Below are 20,348 nucleotides of genomic sequence, written 5' to 3'. Positions count from 1 at the left end.
GTTGGGGTTTGGGTAGGGCTGACAACCCTACATGGAAAACAACTTTTTACGAAGCCACAACAGGAGCCTCGGACAGGACGGATTTTAAAACGACGGACCCGGCAACGACAACGGAATAATGATTTGCGCATTTTCTCATGCAACGTGCGCTCCCTGTACAGAGATGAAGCTGATGAGCAGCTAGCCGATACCCTGTTCCAATATAGGGCTGATATAACAGCGTTACAAGAGATGCGATGGACAGGGGCCGGTTTCCTAGAGAAGAGCCACTACACCATATATTATAGCGGTCATCCAGTAAACCATGTGCTCGGAGTAGGTTTCTTAGTCAGCCAAAAAATGAAACCTGCTGTTATCGGCTTTGAAAACATAAGCGAACGGCTATGCACTCTGCACTTGCGAGGCAAGTTTAGAAATATAAGCCTCTTAAACGTTCACGCCCCTACAGAGGAGACTGCAGAGTCGGAGAAGGATACCTTCTACGAGGCAGTAGAACGAACCCTCGAAGCCTGTCCCAGATATGATATCAAAATCATACTTGGGGATTTTAACAGGCAAGTAGGAAAGGAGCCCGTATTCAGGCGATTCGTTGGCTCCCATAGCTTACACGAAAAAACAAATGATAACGGACTGCGGACTTTTCAACTAGCAGGGTCACACGAAATGGTTGTTGGAAGTACCTGGTTTGCGCGGAAAGCGGTCCACAAACATACGTGCGCCTCTCCAGACGGGACCACTTTCAACCAAATTAACCACGTGTTGATCGATCGCCGCCACCTCTCAGCCTTGATGAATGTCAGAACATATAGGGGGGCCAATATAGACTCGGATCACTATTTCGTTGGCATGGTGCTCCGAGCTCGAATAACAATACCACCTAGAATCCCCTCTGACAATCAGGTAAGAGTGAACACTGAAGCCATCCACAACACAACCCTCCGCGACACCTATAAGAGGGAAATGGATGCCGCAATAATCGCAGTCAACAGAGGACCTGGAGATGAAGCATCAACAAATGATCTTCACAATCACCTGAAAAACGTTATCATGGATACGGCCACAAACATACTTGGCCCCAGCCGCAAAAGGAGTCGGAACGGCTGGTTTGACGATGAATGTAAGCTAGCAACGGAACGGAAGAATGCCGCATACCGAGTAATGTTGCATTCTCAAAGAACGCGGGCACGCGCAGAGACTTATCACGAACTCCGCCGAGCGGAGAAGCGACTTCACAGATGGAAAAAGGAAGCCTGGGAGAACCAACAAGTCTGTGAACTAGAAAAGTACAGGGAGCAACCGCACCAGGCGGGCAACTTTTACCGACAAGTCAGCAGGATCAAGCCTTATACACCTTTGTGCTCATCCTGCCGAGACAATGGCGGAAATCTGATTTCCGACCGAATGGGCATATTAGAGAGATGGGTTGAGTACTTTGATGAGCTACTGAACAACCAGAACATCGGCGAGTTGGAGGTCCCGCCAACTGAAGACGATGGACAAATACTGCCACCACCAAATTTAGGAAAAACAGTCCGTGCAATTGATCGTCTAAAAAATCATAAGTCGCAGGAGCTGATGGAATTACAACCGAATTTGTTAAATATGGAGGCGACCAGTTACACCAAGTGGTTCATCAACTTGTGCTCAAGGTATGAGACAGCGAATCAATGCCTGACGATTGGCAACGAGGCATTATCTGTCTCATGCATAAAAAGGGAGATATCACACAGTGCAGCAATTATAGAGGTATCACGTTGCTGAGTACCATCTATAAGATATTCTCCGCTATGTTGCTAGGCCGGATAGCCGCATACGCGCAGATAGATCAGATTTTCTGTCTGCGGCAAGCGATGGAAAAACTGTTGGAATATGGACGACAGTTGCACCATCTATTCATCGATTTTAAAGCCGCCTATGATAGTATAGCCAGGGTAAAACTGTACACGGCCATGAGAAAATTCGTTATCCCGACGAAATTGATAAGACTGACTAGGCTGACCCTGACCAATGTGCGAGGCCAGATAAAAGCAGCAGGATCACTCTCAAGACCATTCGACATCAACAACGGTCTACTACAAGGGGATGCGCTATCATGCGTCCTCTTTAACCTGGCCCTCGAGAAAGTGATCCGTGATGCTGAGGCAAATGCGAAAGGTACGATCCTCTTTAAGTCCACCCAACTACTGGCCTATGCTGACGATATCGACATCATGGGAAAAACCACCAGAGACGTACAAACTGCCTTCATCCAGATCGAGCAGCCGGTGCGAGATCTTGGGCTGCACATCAATGAAGGCAAGACAAAATATATGGTGGCAACGTCAGCACCGAAGACGAATCAACCAACAACATCAAACCGCACTGGTCAAACACAAACACAAAGAAGAATAAGGATAGGAGAATACAACTTTGAAACCGTTGACAATTTCTCCTATCTAGGGTCGAAAATCACAACCGATAACAACTACGATGATGAAATCCGCGCACGGTTGTTGTCAGCCAACAGAGCCCATTTCAGCTTACAAAGACTGTTCCGCTCGAAGCGTCTCACCATAGGGTCAAAGCTCTTACTGTACAAGACTATGATCTTGCCAGTCCTCATGTATTCCTCGGAAACTTGGGTTCTTAGCAAGAAAAATTGTGAACCCTTGGCCGCGTTCGAGAGAAGAATCCTCCGAAGAATTTTTGGCCCCCTACATGAGGATGGACAATTCGTAAACCGATTTCTGGGGTTTTTCATGACTCTTGTTAGCATAGCAGGTGTTATGTTGGCAATTTCTTCTTGGTTGTTTTTGACTTCAAATCTTGTAGGATTCTTGGACGGTTCACATAAACACGGGATTTCAAAAAACCCCATAGAAAGAAATCACAAGGGGACAGATCGGGAGAGCGTGCCGGCCATTGAGATAAGGCGCTCTGCAAAGTGTTCCCTCAAAACAGCCATCGATGCTCTTGAATTGTGTGCTGTTGCACCGTCTTGTTGGAACCAAATCCAAATCCCCCAAATCCAAATTTTCTAGCCGTGGGAAAAAAAAATTCTGAAGCATGTTTACATACCGGTCCGAATTCACTGTCACTGTAACCTCATTTTCCTCAAAAAACCAGGGACCAATAATTCCAGCTGAGGAAATTGCACACCACACTGTGACTTTGGGTGAATGCAAAGGCTTTTGATACAATTCTCGAGGGTTGATGTCAGCCCAGTAACGCATGTTTTGTTTGTTAACCGACCCACACAAATGAAAATGGGCTTCATCGCTAAAAAAAACAACAGCTCACACGCGTTCATCCGAGAATTGAAGTCACGTTCTGAAAGTTCCTGCACTATCACCATCTTATAGGGATGAAAATGAAGATCATCACGAAGAATTCTTCTCACAGAACGATCGGATAGTCCAAAGGCAGATGCGTGTTTGCGCGCAGAACGCCGTGGCGATCGTAACATTGACGCTCTCACTGCTTCAATGTTCTCAGGTGATCTAACGGGCCGAGGGACTCCAGTTGTTCCTTTTGTCGCACTTGCAGTTTGTCTGAATGTAGTGACCCATGTAACAATTGATTTGCGGTCTGGGACGGGAGCCAACGGGGCTAAATTAAAGCGATTCCGAAATGCACGCTGTGTTGCAATTACCGAACATCCGCTTGAAAAGTAAACCTCAACGGCAAAGGCACGCTCCTCACTATTCCAACGCATGATGGCGACTGAACCGTGTCGAGACAAAACTTTACAGTATCCCCTCTTGAACGAGACCACTAGCGTTCCGCTATGACATCAACTAACTGAGTGGCGCGCATTTTAAAAAAGGAAGTTATGCTGCCACACCCTGTATTACGTGCTACTTACTAATGGGACAAATGCACACTCAAATCTCTTTATAAAAGAAATACACAAAACCTTTCATACATTAAGTGTCTAGCTTCTGGTTTCCCGACGGTGAGGCGATGGGAATAAGCTGTAAAAAACAACAACTCTCTCTCTTTAATAATAAAGTACGTCCATTACAAATGGGCTACTATTCCTCAACTCATAGAATCTAGCTTAAGGGGACGTGACGGGTTCAATTTTTCTAATTTTTTGTTTTTTTATGATTGATTTTGATTGAATATGTGGTAAGGATATGAAAGTCATATTTGAATTTAAAAATGAGTAGCTAGGTTAGGTTGTGCAAAAGTTGGTTGCGACTAACAAGTAACGAATGAAATTAATTCATTCAAAAGTTAATTGCAACTAACAATTGAAAATTCAATTTTTATTCGAAAATATGCAACTAATTTTTTAATTTTCATTCGTTATTTGAACAATTTCAACTGATTGAAGGTTAGTTGCAAAGAAATCAATTAATTGAAAAACCAGTTAACTAACAAATAATTCAGTGGTTTTGAGTGATAATCATGAATGAAGTAAGTGCATTACGTTTGAAAGGTTTTGTAATTTTCTTATGAATTGGGTAAAAATAGCATAGCCGTTTTGGGGTTGGGAGATGTTCTGCAATTGGAGTGACGTTTGCGTGGGGAACATTGTTACCGTCATTATTCTACAGGTATTTTATAAACAGGGCCGCCAAGTTTGCTGTTTTGATATTTCTTTTATGTTAATGGGTGCGAATCGCGGATGGTTTTCGATAGAAGAGGTTAGGGTTGGCGTTCCTTATTTTAGAAGCATTCATCATCATCAACGGCGCAACAACCGGTATCCGGTCTAGGCCTGCCTTAATAAGGAACTCCAGACATCCCGGTTTCGCGCCGAGGTCCACCATTAAATTTTTAAAAAAGGGCTACCGGTTTAGGATTTCTAACGGATTAAGATTCAGTCACGTATGACAGTGAAAAATTTTAATTTTTGGTGCTGTTTGGAGACACTTTTTGTAGTTGGATTTTAGCATGGTATTTGAGTTCTCTCGTGGTTCCACGAACATTTTTATTCATTCTCACATAATGACACAACTGGTGTGAAATTTTTAAATTCAGCAACCCAATATATGGCGATCTTACTTTGTCGAAACTCCTTAAAAAGTAACCCTTTTTTCCAAAATGTATGGCCTAAAAATTCAAGAACGGCAGCCAAAACCTCTTCTGTCGAAAGCAACCTCCGTTCCGCAACCATTCCACAATAAAACATTTTAAATCCAATGACGGCAACCCTATCTATAAAATGTCCTTAAAAGTAACGGTGGCAACAATATTCCAACATTCTCTTTCAAGCACCTGAAATAACAACCATGCAAAGAACCCACAGAAGAAAAGTCCCTCCGCCGCCATCAGTTAACAGAAAATCATATCGTTGATTATTTGTTAACAACTTCGTAGACCACGTACCGCACGTCATATTTCGGAATAACAAATTCAGTTGTTTTCCAATAAAAGTTGCCAACAGACGGACGGACAGACAGTTTGACAAAATTATTTATTTGATACATCTTCATCTACAACTCATACAATTTTCGTACGCTCGATTCCTACAGAATCAGTTAAAAGATTCATTGTCAACTGCAATTGACGAATAATGATTAATTATTCGTAATCATAAGTGAGCAACTATTTTTTACGATTTTTAATTGTTAGTTGCAGGCTTGCAAGAGATCCCACCAACTGAAGACGACGGACAAATACTGCCACCACCAAGTTTAGGAGAAACAGTCCGTGCAATTCATCGGCTAAAAAATCATAAGTCGCAGGAGCCGATAGAATTACAACCGAATTGGTTAAATATGGAGGCGACCAGTTACAACAAGTGATTCATCAATTTGTGCTCAAGGTATGGGACAGCGAATCAACGTCTGACGATTGGCAACGAGGCATTATCTGTCTCATACATAAAAAGGGAGATATCACACAGTGCAGCAATTATAGAGGTATCACGTTGCTGAGTACCATCTATAAGATATTCTCCGCTATGTTGCTAGGCCGAATAGCCGCATACGCGCAGAACATCATTGGCCCATACCAAAGAGGCTTCACTCCAGGCAAATCAGCAATAGATCAGATTTTCTGTCTGCGGCAAGCGATGGAAAAACTGTTGGAATATGGAGGACAGTTGCACCATCTATTCATCGATTTTAAAGCCGCCTATGATAGTATAGCCAGGGTAAAACTGTACACGACCATGAGAGAATTCGGTATCCCGACGAAATTAATAAGACTGACTAGGCTGACCCTGACCAATGTGCGAGGCCAGATAAAAGCAGCAGGATCACTCTCAAGACCATTCGACATCAACAACGGTCTACGACAAGGGGATGCGCTATCATGCGTCCTCTTTAACCTGGCCCTCGAGAAAGTGATCCGTGATGCTGAGGTAAATGCAAAAGGTACGATCCTCTTCAAGTCCACCCAACTACTGGCCTATGCTGACGATATCGACATTATGGGAAGAACCATCCGAGACGTACAAACTGCCTTCATCCAGATCGAGTAGGCGCGCGAGATCTTGGGCTGCACATCAATGAAGGCAAGACAAAATATATGGTGGCAACGTCAGCACCAAAAACCATCCAACCAACAACATCAAACCGCAATGGTCAAACGGGAAGAGTAAAGATAAAAGACTACAACTTTGAGACCGTTGATAATTACCGTAGTCTAGGATCTAGGGTCGAAAATCACAACCGATAACAACTACGACGATAAAATCCGGGCACGGTTGTTGTCAGCCAACAGAGCGTATTTCAGCTTACAAAAACTGTTCCGCTCGAAACGTCTAACCATAGGGTCAAAGCTCTTACTGTGCAAGACAATGATCTTGCCAGTCCTCATTTATTCCTCGAAGACTTAGGTTCTCAGCAAGAAGAATTGCGAATTCTTGGAAGCTTCCGAAAGAAGAATCCTCCGAAGAATGTTTCGCCCCCTACATGAGGATCGACGATTCCGTAGCCTACACAATGACGAAATCTATGAGCGATACCATGACCGTCCGGTTGTGGATAAAATCCGGCTCAATAGGTTACGATGGGCGGGTCACTTAATCCGTATGGATGAGGATGATCCCACCCGGAAAGTCTATAAGGGCAATATCTATGGTAGAAAAAGAAGACGGATGGAGCGATGGCGTAGGTCAGGACGCCATACAGCTTTTAGGGATATCGAATTGGTGGACCTCGGCGCAAAACCGGGATGTCTGGAGTTCCTTATTAAGGCAGGCCTAGACCGGATACCGGTTGTTGCGCCGGTGATGATGATGATGATTTGCAAGCTTTGAATAACGAATGGAAATTGAATAAAATGGTTGCTCATTCGTGATTACGGCTAATTATTTGTTAGTCGATCATTGCAATTAATAACTGAATCAAGTATTAGTCGATTAATTAGCTAACTAACAAATTAGTTAACTACTGCACAACACTTCTAGGTTATACAGCCCCGCGGATCAAAGCCGCATTTTGAACTTCTTACTTCTTGTACCGTGCCTTTCTGCTCAAAACGTTTACTTCAGATGGGTGCATTACACATTCTTGTTTTGTTAGTATGTTGTATAAATAGAAGGAAACACTTTGGAAACTGGTTTTACCGGTTATGCCCTTGTGTACTGAAAAGTCACTACTGTCAATACTGTAATACATTTTTAAACGCGTTTTTCTCAAAGCAACAAGGCATGGAAGATTAAAAAAACACCGCTTGGCCAATGGCTTTGAAATTTTAAGATGTCATTATACACATTCAAAACAATAGAATGAACCTCGGTGGAGATAGGTGCTAAATATTTTGATTTATATCGGGTTTTTTGGCGCCAAAAGCCGGAAAATTTAAAAAATCGCTGCCATATTCTTTTCTGGCGAAATCTTTTGATGATAGTTTATTCTATAGAAAATTTCATGCTGATTAAAACCCCGTTTTTTGTTAGACGTCTCAGTGACCCGAAATCATCCATGCCGTCAATTTTTGAGATTTCATTAAAAAATGTGTAGGAAACAAATAGCAGCCTAGAAAATTTTATAAATCCTTAAGACGAGGTAAGCCGAAACTATAATGGTCATATCACAATGTCAAAATTTTAACAAAATTAAATTACAGATCTGTCAAAACTCATTCTCGCCAATAACCACATTGATTCTTTTCAATACTTGACATTTCGAGTTGATGTTTCGAACATCTTACTTGCTTACAACACTTCGCAAAAACAGGTTTCGGTTGAAATTTCCTATGACATCTGTTTTGACATTTCCAATGTTGCATTCGGTTATTACCGGAAGTTAGACGAAACACTCGGAGGGCAACATTTCACAACGCGTCTAATATAGATACATTCTATTTTCATTGAGGGATTTCAAGTATGTTGCCGCATACGGTTATTATTGTTCCGGCTTTAATCCTTGTTCACATTTTTCCGTTCAACTACGTCGTTCGCTTGGTCCGTCATTATTGTCAGGAACTGTATAAACTTTTATCTAAATAAAGGCGATTTTTCTCGTAAAGTTCAACTAGTTTCTCTTCATTTCAAAAATTACCGGGATAAGCCAGTTTCAGATTAAAAGTATATCGAGAACGTTCGGTACTTATAATTCTTGCAATCATATATCATATCAATATATGATGTGAACTGTTCAAGCGTTCGCAACACACCAAAAACTTTCGTAAGCTTTTCAAATAATTAAACACAGACCGAACCAGTTCACATTTAGAGACTCCGCCCACAAAATATCAAAATATTTTGATGTTTTTGCAACCGTTGCTGCAACCTGAGCTAGTATGGAGAACCAGGAACTTGGTTACCAATTTGATTCTTCGGCGATGCTTACTTTTAGGTACGTGCAAAAAGAAAAGATTTTCACTTCTGCTGCAGTATTTTGTGTCATTACAATGTATATCGTGTAATGTGACTATCACCATTGTTGGTACACTGCGAAAATTCGGATTCTAAGTAAAAGCCAACCGAATTCGCACTTTCATTTCATTATTATAACCATGATTCATGGGACTGAAAAGGTATTGAATCACAACCGGGTAAATTTCGCTCTTACCGATACCACAGTGCCTGCCAGAAATAATTTCTTGTGAAGATTTGCCTTTTATAGGCTTGGAGTCCGAGCAAATAATGCAGATGTTCAACCAGGTTATGGTTTACCGATTGAGGAGGTATGTAGAGTTGGCATGAACATTATACAATAGTAGTTCTGGAATACAAACGGTTGCTGTATGCCTAAGGTGGCGTTTTGTAACAAGTTAAAGCACAACACATTAAAATATACTTACTTTCCATGTTCTACCCAATAAACACCAATCTACTTTCTCTGATCGCTTGTATCTATGCCCCTAGTTTTAAACTGCATGCTGGCTTACACAAGGCTGTAGACATACTGCTTTCTATTAAATGCAAATAGGTTGTGTTTCCTTTTGCTAGACCACCAAACTGAATATCAAAATTCTAAGATACCTAGGCTATATCAAGCTCTTTCACAAAGGCAGGCTGTTTTCTTGGTTACTTTTAGAGATAAACGGTTTTGTTTTAGCCGGGTGCCTATGAAACTCCACTAGCTACAATACTATGTTCTAAAGTGAATCTGTCTGCCCCTAGATGTCGAAACACCCTTTCTGTCTATTGCGAATGACGTAACGCTTTTTTTTCGAATTACCAGCTTCCGCAGTGGTTCGGTTCAATTTATATCCAATTAGTCGGTTAAGCCGCTACTTTGCTTTTGCGGTTTCACGGAAATTTCGACATATTTCACGAAGTGACGACAGATGGCGTAACGTTACCAGTTCAACTTTTCGATAATTTTGTCGTTTACAAAACTTGTTATTGCTAAATATTGATTTCCTTTCGGTTGTTGTTGAAAAGTACTGAAACATAACTGTTTAACTAAAAAAGTACTGAAAAATGATGGACTTAAAAAGGTACTAAACTTCGTACTTTTGGTGCTACAATAGGACCTAGGCCTTGGTTGGATTAGTTTATTTCATCTGTCAGACCGTAATTGCGTGTTAGGAGCCAGTGTTGGCACAATTGCTCTCGACCGGAATTATTATCTAGATTTCGCTTAGCCATTTTTTGACAGCTGCGTCGACTGGTGGCCTATATCCAGCTTCAATTCGAATCCGATCAAATTACCGGTTTGTGGGTTGCAGATCTTCAAGAGAAAGAAAGCTGATGCTTTCATTTAAACTGTGAGACAAATGATCACTTTTCCAAACAAGGGTAATTACAGAAACAAACTACCACTTACTATAAACGATCCATAATATTCTATTTATTCACTCAACACCTACAAGCCCGATTATTATTTTATAGTCTGGTTGTACGGTGGAACTAATTTAACACGACACACTTCCGCAGATGTGGCTTGGAGCTTTTACAGCTTTTCAAATGTATAACAGGAGATAGTGGCTTTCGCTGTTGTCCATAATGTTTAAGAGAGCGGCAATAGGTCGGTCGACTGTGCACTTGGGAAACTTCATTCAGATTAAGAGACGACACGGTCTAATTTAAAAACTGATAAGACTCTAGTGGCAGCTAAAAGGTTATTCGATTGACCAGAAGAATGCTGGTACAAATCTACCGCGGCATACTATACAGGCCGTTGCGGGTAAGTGTAAATACTCCCTTTTATTCCTGATCGGCTTAAAATAAATCCGCCCAGCCACATCCAGATCTCATTTTGCGTTCAAAAATACTCGTTTGAGCTTTAAAAACCACATATGCATACATGCCTCCACATAGGCGAAGGTCACACTTAACCCCTTAAAACATAAAGTTCGAGTTCTTACATGAAAAATACAACGAAAATTATTCCAGTTTGTAGCTCATAACTTTTCGACTTTTCGACCTGGGAGTCATAAGGTTTGCGCATCAGCTGATTTTGCTGTGTCGGATATCCCCGATGGCGCGAAAATACTCTTCGGCGGCTTTGGCCTTTGCGGCATCCCCGAAAATTTGATATCTGCCTTGGTTGCGAAAGGTGTTAAAAATATAACGGCGATATCTAATAATGGAGGTGAAGTGAATCTGATAATGTGAAAATTTAAATATAATACCACTTTGAAATATAGGTGTTGACGAATTCGGGTTAGGTCTAATGATTAAAGGCGGCCTGGTCAAACGAATGATTTCTTCATATGTCGGAGAAAACAGTGAACTAGTCAGGCAATATCTGAATGGCCAATTGGAAATTGAGTTAACTCCTCAAGGAACATTAGCAGAAAAGATACGTGCAGGGGGTGCCGGTAAGTGTTTTAAGTACTTGATGTTGAAATACAGTGAAACCTTGATAATTTGATAATTCCAGCTTTTCTCTTGGTCCCTCAAATTTCCTGCAGTAATGTTCTTGAAAAATCGTGGATAATTCGAAGCCCTTTTGTATAATTCGAACTATTTTAGAAAATATTTGATTGGTTTTTTTGGAAGTCGTACGAAAAGGCTCTCAAAAAATTTGAAAAATTGGACTCCCACGAGGTTTTTTGGTTGAAATGCTCAGTGCATTTAGAAAATTCGTGTTTAGGGAAGCAATACAAACATTGCGCATTTCATATCGTTGATAACTCAGCCAAAAATTGCTGAATTTGCTATTTTACTCGTTTACAATTCGATAAAAAAATGGTAACATAATTTTCATATGAAACCACAATCATAAAATATTAAGGGGGTCATCCCGTGTGAAGGCCGTTTTTTTTGCCTTTTTTTGAAAAATTATTTTGAAGGACTGGATAAAGATAGAAACGTGATTTTTTCACCATATGTTTATTGATATCTCTAGTATATGTGATAAATTTTTCAGCTTGATTTCGTAGCTAATTTTTGGAATAGGTGTTAATTTATGCACCCATCTCCAAAAAAAGGTGTTTTTCTGCTGCCACGCTGGAGGGCGCTGTGTTCATCTGAGCGAAAAAAACTAAACGGCATTTTAATGTGGACAATATTCCACGGTCCGCAAACTAGGATAATTAGAAAATATTAAAAGGTAAATTTTTGGTGGGCTTTTAAACTTAATTTTTTGGATTTTGGTGTTTTTTTACGGCTTTTTTTATTAATGAAAAAAAAACTACCCGTCCGATTGCAATTATCCTAGTTTGCGGACCGTAGAAATATGTACTAAAGAAGCCGTGAAAATTTCAAAGAATTTGGTTGGATAGATTTTGAGCTATGGTGGCAGCCGATTTTCAAGATGCAGTTTCGAGAAAAACGCATTTGAAAATTTAAATGTGATTATCAACAGTAAAATTTTAGCTCACCATTAATTTGCTATACCTGATCGATAGAGAACACCCTCCGTTTCTTCAAAAAAGTCTTGTAAGGCCGATTGTTGCTCTCTGGTGTCAATTGTGGCTCTTTTAGCGAGGTCAGTCGAACGTCGTTCGGACCGCCAAATTCGCGCTTCATTACGGGGGTCGGCATAAACCTCACATATGTGACCAACTTGACATCCCATTGTCATTAGAATTTTGAGAATGCCATTGAATCCTTCATTGAAAATAATTACAGCCAGAAAAGTGGCTATTTCTACGACCTTGGCCCCAGAGTGTAGGTATTTAGGAGCGAAAGTTCAGATCAATGCATTTAACAACTCATCGTTATTCTGGGTCTCTGCTCCTAAACATCTTTTCAAGAGATCATCTCGTGACAAATCTTCGTAGATTGGTTTAATGACTGTTTGAACTTCTTCAGTCAAAGGTGCCTTCTCGTGGTAAAAACTATCCAGTTCTCCTTTAGCTTCCGCTTTGCGCCATTTGCACCAACTGTCCTCGCCTGTTGGACAATTTTGATGCTGAGGATTTTCCACTGTAGAACATTTATGGAAGAAAGTTGCCCAAATTTCTTGCTTCATTCCTTCTATCGAATTTGCGTGTCGACGAATAGCCAGCCCAGGAAATGTAGTGAGGTCCTTATCAGTAAGTTTTCCAGCCCCTTTTCCACCAATGCCTTTGTGATTCTTCTTTGCATTTCTAAGCCGCGTTCCCATTCTTTTCTCGACATGTCCTACGTATTCCTTTTTTACTGCTAAGTATTTTTTATTATTTGCAGAAATTAGCAGAAATACCGGGGACAACTCCAGCAAAATCCAATATACAATATACAAAACTTGTCGCAATTGGAACATCCATGTTCATGCTTCCTAAAAGTTTCTTTGCTGATGTTAATGCGAAGTCCTTTTTCTTCTCTGATAACTATCGATTCCCATGAAATACTCGGTTTTCAGTGCGAGCATGACGTTGAACGTTAAAGTGATCTCCCTTCGTATGACCCATTTAAAAAAATCACTGAACACACAAACAGCACAATACTTACAACAAAATATAACTGAGTATAACTTGTACGTCTTTCAGTGCTCACTCTAGACTGGATTATCCTTTTTATTCCAAACAGCAAATAAGTTTAGACAATTGATTGGTTTTCCATCTTTTTATATTTATACCTGTGTTCGAATTTATAAGGCTCAGGTAAAAAACTAACAAATAAAAAAGATTCGATGCTCTTTCTCATCGAGTACTCTAGCCGTGGCTGCAGACTCCTTACCTGTTTAACCCTGTAATTTCTGAAGGACTCGGAATATCGGAAAATCCCTTTGCCCACATATTCTCCACTATATATAGATACAATTCATGCAAAAAAAAAAAATCGATTTCTCCAACCCGACACACGGGATGACCCCCTTAAGGCGTAAAGTTAGAAGACATATTTCTTCTAGAGAATACCACGAAGTCTGTCCTACGGAAGGTCGCGGTTCAAATCTAACTGGTGCCAGTGGGATTTACACCACCCGACTCAGCAGTGATTGAGTACCTGAGTCAAATAAGGGTAATAATCTCGGGTCCGGCGGGATGCTGACCACATTGCTTCCTATAGGGTGTTTTCAATCTGTAGTTTACCATTGAATGAAGTGCTCTAACACACTTCAAGGCCCTGATCCAGTTGGATTGTTGCGCCAACGATTATTATTAAAGATACAACTTAAGCTAAAATCTATGTGCCCATTAATCATTTCTAACCGAACACTCTGCATCGCGACCAGCATCCATACCAATAGGAAGCATTTTGTAAAATTGCACTTAATCAGCGAAAGTCAAAAATTGGGACCACAATGAACAGTGAAGTGACGGTTATTGTATTCCCGGTGGAAATAGACGGCGTTTTCGAAAGTATGTCTATTGAATGCATGGTATTAGTCCTTAGGAAGTACGGTATAGAAAGCACTATACACTTCAGCGACTGCTGTTTGGGGGCAGATATTTTATACTATGTAGATAAATAAATCATAGTAAAGGCCATACGTAAGGAAGATAAGACGGCGAACGAGAGAGTTCTTGTTTATCTAAAAAGCAATACTAAGATGGTCAAATGTGAAGCAGAAGAAATCTGTTAGAAAACTATACTCTAAAGACTTGCTTGTCTTTGCATTACGGGTGCAATGAAGAATACACCAATTCTTGCCTGGAGACACTGCTGCTTTAGGTCTAGTAATAAAGGGGTCGGCTTTAGTTAAACGATATAGGGCACTTGTGACGTAAGGGCGTAGCCAACTTACTAACCAAATTATAAATCAAATCTTGAAGATGGGTATCGACTTTATACGATTTTTACTTTGACTCCCCATTCGAGGCCTGGAAGAGCTGATAACAGATCGAATATCGAAATGCCGAGAAAACCTCAAAAGTCTGATGCGTGAAAGAGCGTGATCTCAAACACCATCTAAGGACCAAATTTACACTTGAAAATTAACAAATCGGCCGCTGTAAAAATTATATCCGACTGGGAGTTTATGCAACACTTTCATTGTTTAGATACCGCGTTTGGCTGTAGGCATAGCAAATTCTTATTAAAGGATGGACGGCGAACAAAAACTGAAAAAACCTGAAATTTATAACCGATCACTGTCCCTACGAAAGCGTCTGCAAAATAGAGACGATGCAAAAGAAAGATAATTTCCCACATCATAGCTAACGACATGGAAGCGATATCAAGCGACATCTTTTCGCAAGCCCACCGATTACGTACCCGATACTTGCTTATTTTTTTTTACTAAACCGTTGGTCCGGGTCAAACTAGTTGGGTCTGATAAGGCGCTCGCGAGCTTCCTGAGGGTGAATGCCGTTCCGTTTACTTCTGAGGTTTGATACACATTTCCAAATGGTATGTGTCTGAGGGTTTATCATGGCATGTTCAAAATGCTTTCAGCTAATATTATCAATTAATTGCACCAGGAAATTTCGATTTTGAATTCCCTGAAAATACAATCACTTCTATGATTTCGTCCCTTCCAGAACTACATAGTACCGAATTTTCGTTCAACACTTTTTCCACTGACAGGAAAGGACCATGACGACTCCGCAGTAGAGATGGCTTTTTGTTGTTGTGTTTTTAGTTGTCCCAAAATGTCCCGGTAAGCTACATCAGAGAGCTAAGTTTTCTGGTCCGACTGACGATGACCATACGTGGAGGCAAAAAATGGCTAGGCTCTGGGCCCATGTATGCCAGGTGTCACTCGGTCGTATAGACAATTTGCCCTTCATAGCTGAGATTCCTTGTATATGTAGTAATTTTTTGTTTGTCAAAACTGGTATTATCGTTGTAATGTGTGTAGTTTCCAATTATTTGTTTGGAGGATCATGTTGTACAAGACAATTCATTATGCTTCGCTAGGATGTGAGTAGTGGGATGTTGATAGGGTGAAACACAACACAATTAGATAGGTGTTTGTATGGTCAGAGGGCTTATGAGGGCATGGATGTGCATTGTGGATTATGTTGCTGGTCACTAGTGAGATGTGTAATATGCATATATAATAAACTATTGGGTAAAATAATGTAATATAACTGTTTTTAAATCCTCAATGTGGTTCTTGCATCCATTTCTGAGCAACATATTTACAGAGTTGAAAGCTTTGCTCCAACTATAATTCTTCGTAAAAGCGGCGAAGATCTGACATGAGAAGAATATGTGATCAACATTTTCTGGAACTCCGCAGGTGTGACATAAGGTAGTGGTGGGTGGGTTGGGGGTTCCACTTTTTGTCGGAACCCATATGACTTATCTCTGGGATGTTCGAACGCTCAATTTTGCTGACGATTTTAGTGGTGGTTGGAGTTTTTTTTCCCAAATTTTATTAAATGATTTGAAGAGGTTGTAGTCTATTGCTGCTCCCTTTCCGAGTATTCCTGAAATTCTTTATTTTATTTCAAAAAGCTTTAATGTCTGGTTTGTTAGACATTTCTTCATATAACTCATCCCAATATTTCTTTTTTGTTTTCTTAATTTCTTTCCTTCAGTTTTCCAAGGCGTTTCTTGTTTTGTGGAAGTTGCTGAAGTTAGGCACCCGCCTGAAATCCTTTAGGGCACTCATTTTTTCTAAGAGGTATGGTTTTAGGTCTGCATCACACCAAACCTTGGGCTTCTTAAATGTTGCAAGTTTGATGAATACTATGGGTGAAGCCTTTAATAGTGTTCTGTGGTTGCATATTTCCAATTAGATTTAGTTTGTTTCTGGCTATTTTGAAACCTGATTGGATTGTAAATGATTTGCTTTGTAGGGGAATTTGCTTGTGATGACTGTTTGAGTAGGTTGTCAGTGCCAGGAGAACACCTGAGAGTTGGTAAGGGAGATATCCGGGACTGAGAACCTGAAACTACCTGTTAGGGTTGTTATTGCAAAGGTGTTATCACCGTAATTTATTACTCCAAAGTCACAATTACAAAGCTCGCTTAGTAGAATGTTGCCTTTGGCTGGTTGACAGTATCCCCAAAGGCTGGGGAGTTGGTGTTCAGGTCGCCAAGGATCATCGTATTAGGGTGGTTTAATAGAAACGCAATTAGTTTAATTTCTTTTTTAAAGGACGATGCGTTCATATGAGGGAGAATATATTGGGTTGAAGGTTACACGTTTCCGCAATGATGACATCTTGGTCAGTATCGTATTTAACTTCTTTAAATGTGGTGTCATTTTTGAAGTCGATAGTCACCCCTCCAAAACCATTTTCCCTCATTTTATGTATCAGGTAATAACTTGTTAGCAGTTTGGATATCGGGTGGAAATGAATCGAACACATTTCTTGGAGTGCTATAATGTCCATTTCCTTTGTATTGTAAAATATCACACTTTGTAGTTAGAGGTGCTTTGAACATTATGCTGTAACACTCGTACCATCAGGTTTACTCGAAAAAGACATCACTGGTGCTATTCAGTTTCTCCGTTAATTTTCTGACTTGAACAACTTCTTCTTGTATTCCCAAATCCTTTATTTTTATTTATTTTGTTGAATATTAGCATAATTTTTTGGAACAGTCTCTGGTAGTCAGAGGCAATGTGGTATGCAAAGCTATTGAACAGCGGACCATTCTTGAATGTATCATTGTATTGATCAGCCTGCGGAAAATTTCTGGGTATTTTGGGTTGAGTTTTTTTCAATACTACACTGTATCTGCTCGGACCACTGAGGATATCATTAAATCTATATTACTGTTTCTGTCGTTGACCGATTTTTGGTTTTTTCTCCTTAAAGGTGGGAACTCCCTTTCGTACTCAATCTCGTGATCAATTGCATGATAGTAATTCCTAATATTCTTCCTTAATTGTTATGTTTTTTATTAAAACCGATTAATGTCTGTTTGTCCGTTTGTCCGTCTGTCGGTCACACCCGATTTACTCGGAAACGGCTGAACTGATTGTCGCGAAATTTGGTGAGTCTGCTTGTCTCTTTGCATACAGCGAATGACGCCATTTGGTGTTGAATTTGAAGGGGGACTTCCCATACATGCGAAAAAGGAGTGTACATTTTTTTCACAAAATATGGTCATGTGGGGTACCAAATGAAAGGATTCGATTAGTACTTTTCGAAACTGATCTTATATTTATATTACGTAGGGGAAATACGGTTCGAAATATGTGTCCCAAAAGGGGAAACAGGTCTCGTTCTCAGAACCTATCCAACCGAAAAATCTGAAAGAAATCACAATGATGCGTATATATGAAATCTAGGCCTCAAAATACATCCCGTTCAGATATATGCACAAATACAAATAATAATAGTATATTACCATATTTTAGAAATATGCCGGAAACCCCCCGTAAGCTCATCCCAGAGGTTCAACATTTTATACAGACACAATTCTAGAAACTTTAAACTCGATCTAACTATTATTAACGGAGTTACATATGGTCAAAGTTCCGCAGTTTAAGTAAATTAATTGCACCCAGAGACGTGTATGAAGTGAATTTATATGAATCTCGGGGTCGATGGGGATGTTTTAGTTTTTTTTTTGGCTTCTTTTAGCTATTTGCTAATAAAGCTTGCTGGTAGTAAACAATATAATAAACATATATGTACCTGGTTACCAGCGGTTTTTAATCTACGTATATAACATATATGTATATGCTGCTTTAGCACAGCATTTGTGTTGTTAATGTGTGTATATATGTGTATCTGGGGTTTTCCAAAATATGACGGAATATTTTGATTCTCAGCTATTTACGAATGGAAAATCGTGCATAGAGAGTTTCTTACATAAGATGAACACAAAGCCCTCATACCCGAAGCGCCCAGTTTCCGGTATCCCGATTTGTTTGTATTCAGCCCATCTAGGACATTCTTTATTTCGAGCATTATGCTCTGTGCTATTGCGTTGCAGTTTTCACTGTTCACATTTCAGACATTTGAGTTTTGTAGTTTTGCATAGTTTGGTAATGTACCCGATGTACCCGCAGTTATAGCACTGTCGCTCTCACTGTTCAAAATGATCTTCTTTGAAGTAAGTTTTTCCTATGATTACATGCATACAGAGGGTTTCCCCAAGAAAGATCAGCTTAACCGCGCCCGTTGGGAAAGGTAGATCTTTGCTTTCTTTGTCTGTTCTGCGAAACCTCTCAGCTTTCAGAAGCTTGTCTACAGCTTGTCTACAACTTCGGTACTTATTATCGGACCCATGTACGGGGGCTCTCTTTCTTCGCCCTCCATGTTAATAGCGCTTTAAATTCCAATTTCGTACCAGGGTACGGAATGCACGTGCTCCGAAAAACCAACCAATGATTCAAAGATTAGGAGAAGAGTAGCCACAAAGCTTAATGCAAGAAAATAGGCACACTAAAGCAGTAGAAGCCAAAAACTATAAAAAACACTAACAGAAACAACCGTTGTAGTGCACAAGAATCAAACTGTACACACACGTTGAAAAAAGGAACCGTTAGGCGCTGTACAAATTTCAGTATGGAATGAAGCAATTTTAATACGAATATTCATATCTCGAATCTATGAATATTCGTGATGATTTTCATTTTTGCCTTTTATTTTTAAATGAAATTAAATCTCAATACGCAAAGTATGTATTTTAAACAGAAATTACACTATATTAGGGAAATTGTTTATTGCGATTTTGGTGTGTAATATATTTGTATGGCATTTAATGGGTAATATGAAGCCGCTGTCACATTAGAGATAATTATCGCAGAGCAACCTACATACGAAGTACATTCATAATAAAGTCGTCTGCCGAATCTTAAAAGGGGGTAATAAAACTGTGTGTCAGTCATGAGTAAATAATGTTTGTTAATATTCTTTCTCGGGTGAACATTTTCATCCTAGAAAATGTTCAATAAATTATTTCGCTGAGCACACGGTGAAATAGTAAAGTTTCACTTTGCAGAATAAATTAATGAGGTTTTATTGCATATGAGGAAGTACGGAATGAATAGAAAAAATATGAAAACGCATAATATGTAATTTAGTGAAAGTGTAGCGTAGATTGTAATACACTGTAAGAATAAATTGAAGGTAGAGTGAGTATTGAGAAATATGTGTATGCAAGTTTCCCCTGAAACGGCCGGATGTGATTTGTGTTTCGAAATTCTTACTTTAAAAATTGGATCACTTTTTAACTTATCCAAACATTTAAAAGCCAATTCTGGGGCGTGTTGATGGCAAACTTTTTGGATATCTACTGTACCTTTTCTTAATACATCGGAAAGTAATATAGGACCTACTTTTTCCCGAAAGAACTTGCTTTAATAACGAAATGGAAAATATTTATTTTGAAATTTAGTTACATGTGTTTTATTGTTCTTAGCTGCTTTTTAAGTTATAGTGCTATAGGCGAAATGTAAATAATGCTGACTCTTTTGAGTCGACTTAGTAAAGTGAGTGAGTCGAAATGCGTTTTTTTTTGTATTATAGCTAATGATGAGCTTAATGCCATTACTTTGTCTATAGTCTTTGAGTTCTTTCTGGCAAATAGTGTAAAATAATCCGCATCAGGTTGATATGCTTCACTCTGGGTTTGTATTGAGCCCAACGTCACATCTCCTGTGTGGAGTATTATTCTTTTTGGCACGTTCGGTTCTTTTGCAGATGTTCTTCATTCAGTTATCAAAATTTTAAAGTAGTTTGTAAATGACAAGATTGCCTGATACATGTAATTTCATAAGACGAGATGTATG

At 39.7% G+C, this 20,348-nt stretch overlaps 1 protein-coding gene and 1 long non-coding RNA gene across 3 annotated transcripts in view; one reads left to right on the top strand and one right to left on the bottom strand.

Moving 5' to 3' along the window:
* Positions 1-8,971: 8,971 nt before the first annotated feature.
* Positions 8,972-10,280, bottom strand: LOC119648072. The gene is made up of 3 exons (XR_005249011.1): positions 10,158-10,280; positions 9,187-10,078; positions 8,972-9,107 (listed from the first exon to the last, which is right to left on the bottom strand). It is a non-coding gene; the product is annotated as an uncharacterized LOC119648072 (long non-coding RNA).
* Positions 10,281-10,375: 95 nt separating this feature from the next.
* LOC119648069 (succinyl-CoA:3-ketoacid-coenzyme A transferase, mitochondrial-like) overlaps positions 10,376-20,348 on the top strand; it is a 40,210-nt gene continuing 30,237 nt past the window's right edge. For both annotated transcript variants that reach the window (XM_038049544.1, XM_038049543.1), the window contains exons 1-3: positions 10,376-10,517; positions 10,727-10,925; positions 10,981-11,154. In XM_038049544.1, the coding sequence (XP_037905472.1) occupies positions 10,473-10,517; positions 10,727-10,925; positions 10,981-11,154 (418 nt within the window). In that variant the 5' untranslated portion in view covers positions 10,376-10,472. The remainder of the gene's footprint in view (positions 10,518-10,726; positions 10,926-10,980; positions 11,155-20,348) is intronic.

Source organism: Hermetia illucens, chromosome 2 (genome assembly GCF_905115235.1).
Source record: "Hermetia illucens chromosome 2, iHerIll2.2.curated.20191125, whole genome shotgun sequence".
NCBI lineage: Eukaryota > Metazoa > Arthropoda > Insecta > Diptera > Stratiomyidae > Hermetia > Hermetia illucens.
This window is presented reverse-complemented; position numbering and strand designations above follow the sequence as displayed.